This window comes from Littorina saxatilis, linkage group LG9, assembly GCF_037325665.1.
Source record: "Littorina saxatilis isolate snail1 linkage group LG9, US_GU_Lsax_2.0, whole genome shotgun sequence".
Lineage (NCBI taxonomy): Eukaryota > Metazoa > Mollusca > Gastropoda > Littorinimorpha > Littorinidae > Littorina > Littorina saxatilis.
This window is the reverse complement of record NC_090253.1, coordinates 65440464-65442605: the sequence shown is the minus strand read 5'-3', so window position 1 is coordinate 65442605 and position 2142 is coordinate 65440464. Positions and strand designations below refer to the sequence as shown.

Below are 2142 nucleotides of genomic sequence, written 5' to 3'. Positions count from 1 at the left end.
ATGACACATGACTGACTCGCACAAATGACACATTACAGATCCTCCAGACGCGGACGGCGCTGCGGTTCGCTGAGCGCTACATGAAGCTGTTAGGGGTGTACACGGCGCCCCTCCCCGTGCCCAAGGGATGCTCCGTGGAGCAGTTCGTCATGGAGTACCTCCGCAACGACGGCATCTTCGTCCTCAGGATCCTCGCCGTAAACACCAATGAGGTCGTGGTGGCCGAGCTGGTGGAGGAGTGCTGGAAAAGGTCAGGGTCAGGGTCACGGGTCAGAGTCATGGTCACCGGTCTCGGGTCAAGGTTAGAGTCAAGGTCAGGGTCACGGGTCAGGGTCACGGATCAGAGTCACGGGTCAGGGTCACGGGTCACGGATCAGGGTCACCGGGCTGAGTTGGAATACGTTTGTTGTACACTGCATACAAAGTAATGTCCCGTTGAATAAAGGATAGAGGTTAATCTACAGTAGTAGTGTGACTGATTTGAAAACACCTTTTGTGCATAGCTTAAACATTAATGTTACGCTGGTGTGTGTGCCAGGTACCTGGAGTTTGAGGAGCATCCCCACCTGGCGAAGGGGGCCAGTATGGACATGGGGGAGGCAGAGACCGCCTTCGACACCATCCCCAGCAACGACGACAGGCCCCCCAACACCAACAACACGTAGGGGCATGACGTCATATGGGGACGCCATCAGCACGTCACGACCTGACGTCATAGGGGGAACAATCAGCACGTAGCGGCCTGACGTCATAGGAAGATACCATCACCACGTAGCGTCATGACGTCATAGGGACACGTGACGACATTCAGCTTTTCCCGTATGGGATTAGAACCAGGGAGGATGGTCAATCTTATCACGGAGGGGGGGGGGGGGGTTGTACGTGGAGTGCCTTACTCCAGACACTGTCAGCCTACGTGTTGCTGTGTAAAAATCACGCCTGGAGCAGCCGCCATCAAGACTTCTCTAATCGGAGTAACAGTGTGTTCGTTGTCATTGTTCTCTTCGCTCTCAATGATAACTGTGATTAGAACGCTTATGTAATGCGTCCCTACAGCTTGAAGCGCTTTACAAGTTCCCAAATTCAAATTGTTGTTGTCGTTGTTGCCATGGGAACACTTTCTTACCTTAAGTGCTTAAAGTCATCTTGAACTTGTGCAACGTGGACTGTGTGCAAAGAGAGATAAGAAAGTGTCCCCATCGTCTCCACCAACTGCAATCGCTATGATATTCACTAGCTTGCGTGTGCCATTGTGTGTTCCTGTGCCGTACCACAGTTTTCTCTCAATGACTATTGTGTGTTCCTGTGCCGTACCACAGCTTTTCTCTCAATGACTATTGTGTGCTTAGTTTCCTGAGGAAATGCCTTTATCCGTCATGGATGTTGTAATACGATAAAGCAGCTTCCTCCTGTCGCGTTGCGCTGTTTATTGTTAGGTACAACAGTCTTCGGACAGATGCTTGCCCCAGTGGCAGGATTGACAAATCCCTTGCAGCGGCCGGAGACGTCTCGTTCCTACACACGCCGTTGTCGAGAAAAGGCTGGGCTACCATATTTGCCTCATGGATAACACGGTGTGTGTGTGTGTGTGTGTGTGTGTGTGTGTGTGGTGTGTGTGTGTGTGGTGTGTGTGTGTGTGTGTGTGTGTGTGTGAGAGAGAGAGAGAGAGAGAGAGAGAGAGAGAGAGAGAGAGAGAGAGAGAGACTCAAACTCAGACTCAGACTCAGAACTTTATTACAAAAGGATAAAGGTTTTAGGCAAAGCCTATTCTTCCAACCTGTCCTTTATACAACACGTAAAGACGGACGCACGTACAAAATATAGATTGAATCATGTAAAATACAGTAATACATTGTATAATGGAATGCAACACAATGTGCATTTAAGGAATTACATAAGGAGAACTCAAAAATTACAGAATTACATTGACATGGTTATATCTTTCATTTGGGAATGAAAAGAGAGGGAGAGAGAGTGAGAGAGGATGTAACTATTGTTGATATAGAAAGTGTGTATTTGTTCAGAGCCATGTGACCTGATCTAGCTGACAGTGACTTCGTATCAAGACGATCTCTGTTAGTGAAGACAAGTCAAGATCCTTTGATCACTGCGCTGTGCTTCTCTATGTGAACGCAAGGGGAA

At 48.7% G+C, this 2142-nt stretch overlaps 1 protein-coding gene across 4 annotated transcripts in view; it reads left to right on the top strand.

The window, feature by feature from the left end:
- The window catches only part of LOC138976824 (innexin unc-9-like), a 38475-nt gene extending 36641 nt beyond the window's left edge, over positions 1-1834 (top strand). For 3 of the 4 annotated variants that reach the window (XM_070349717.1, XM_070349719.1, XM_070349718.1), the window contains exons 8-9: positions 39-250; positions 539-1834. In XM_070349717.1, coding sequence (XP_070205818.1) covers positions 39-250; positions 539-665 — 339 coding nt within the window. In that variant the 3' untranslated portion in view covers positions 666-1834. The remainder of the gene's footprint in view (positions 1-38; positions 251-538) is intronic. The other variant, XR_011459164.1, reaches the window with a different exon arrangement.
- The last annotated feature ends 308 nt before the right edge of the window (positions 1835-2142 follow it).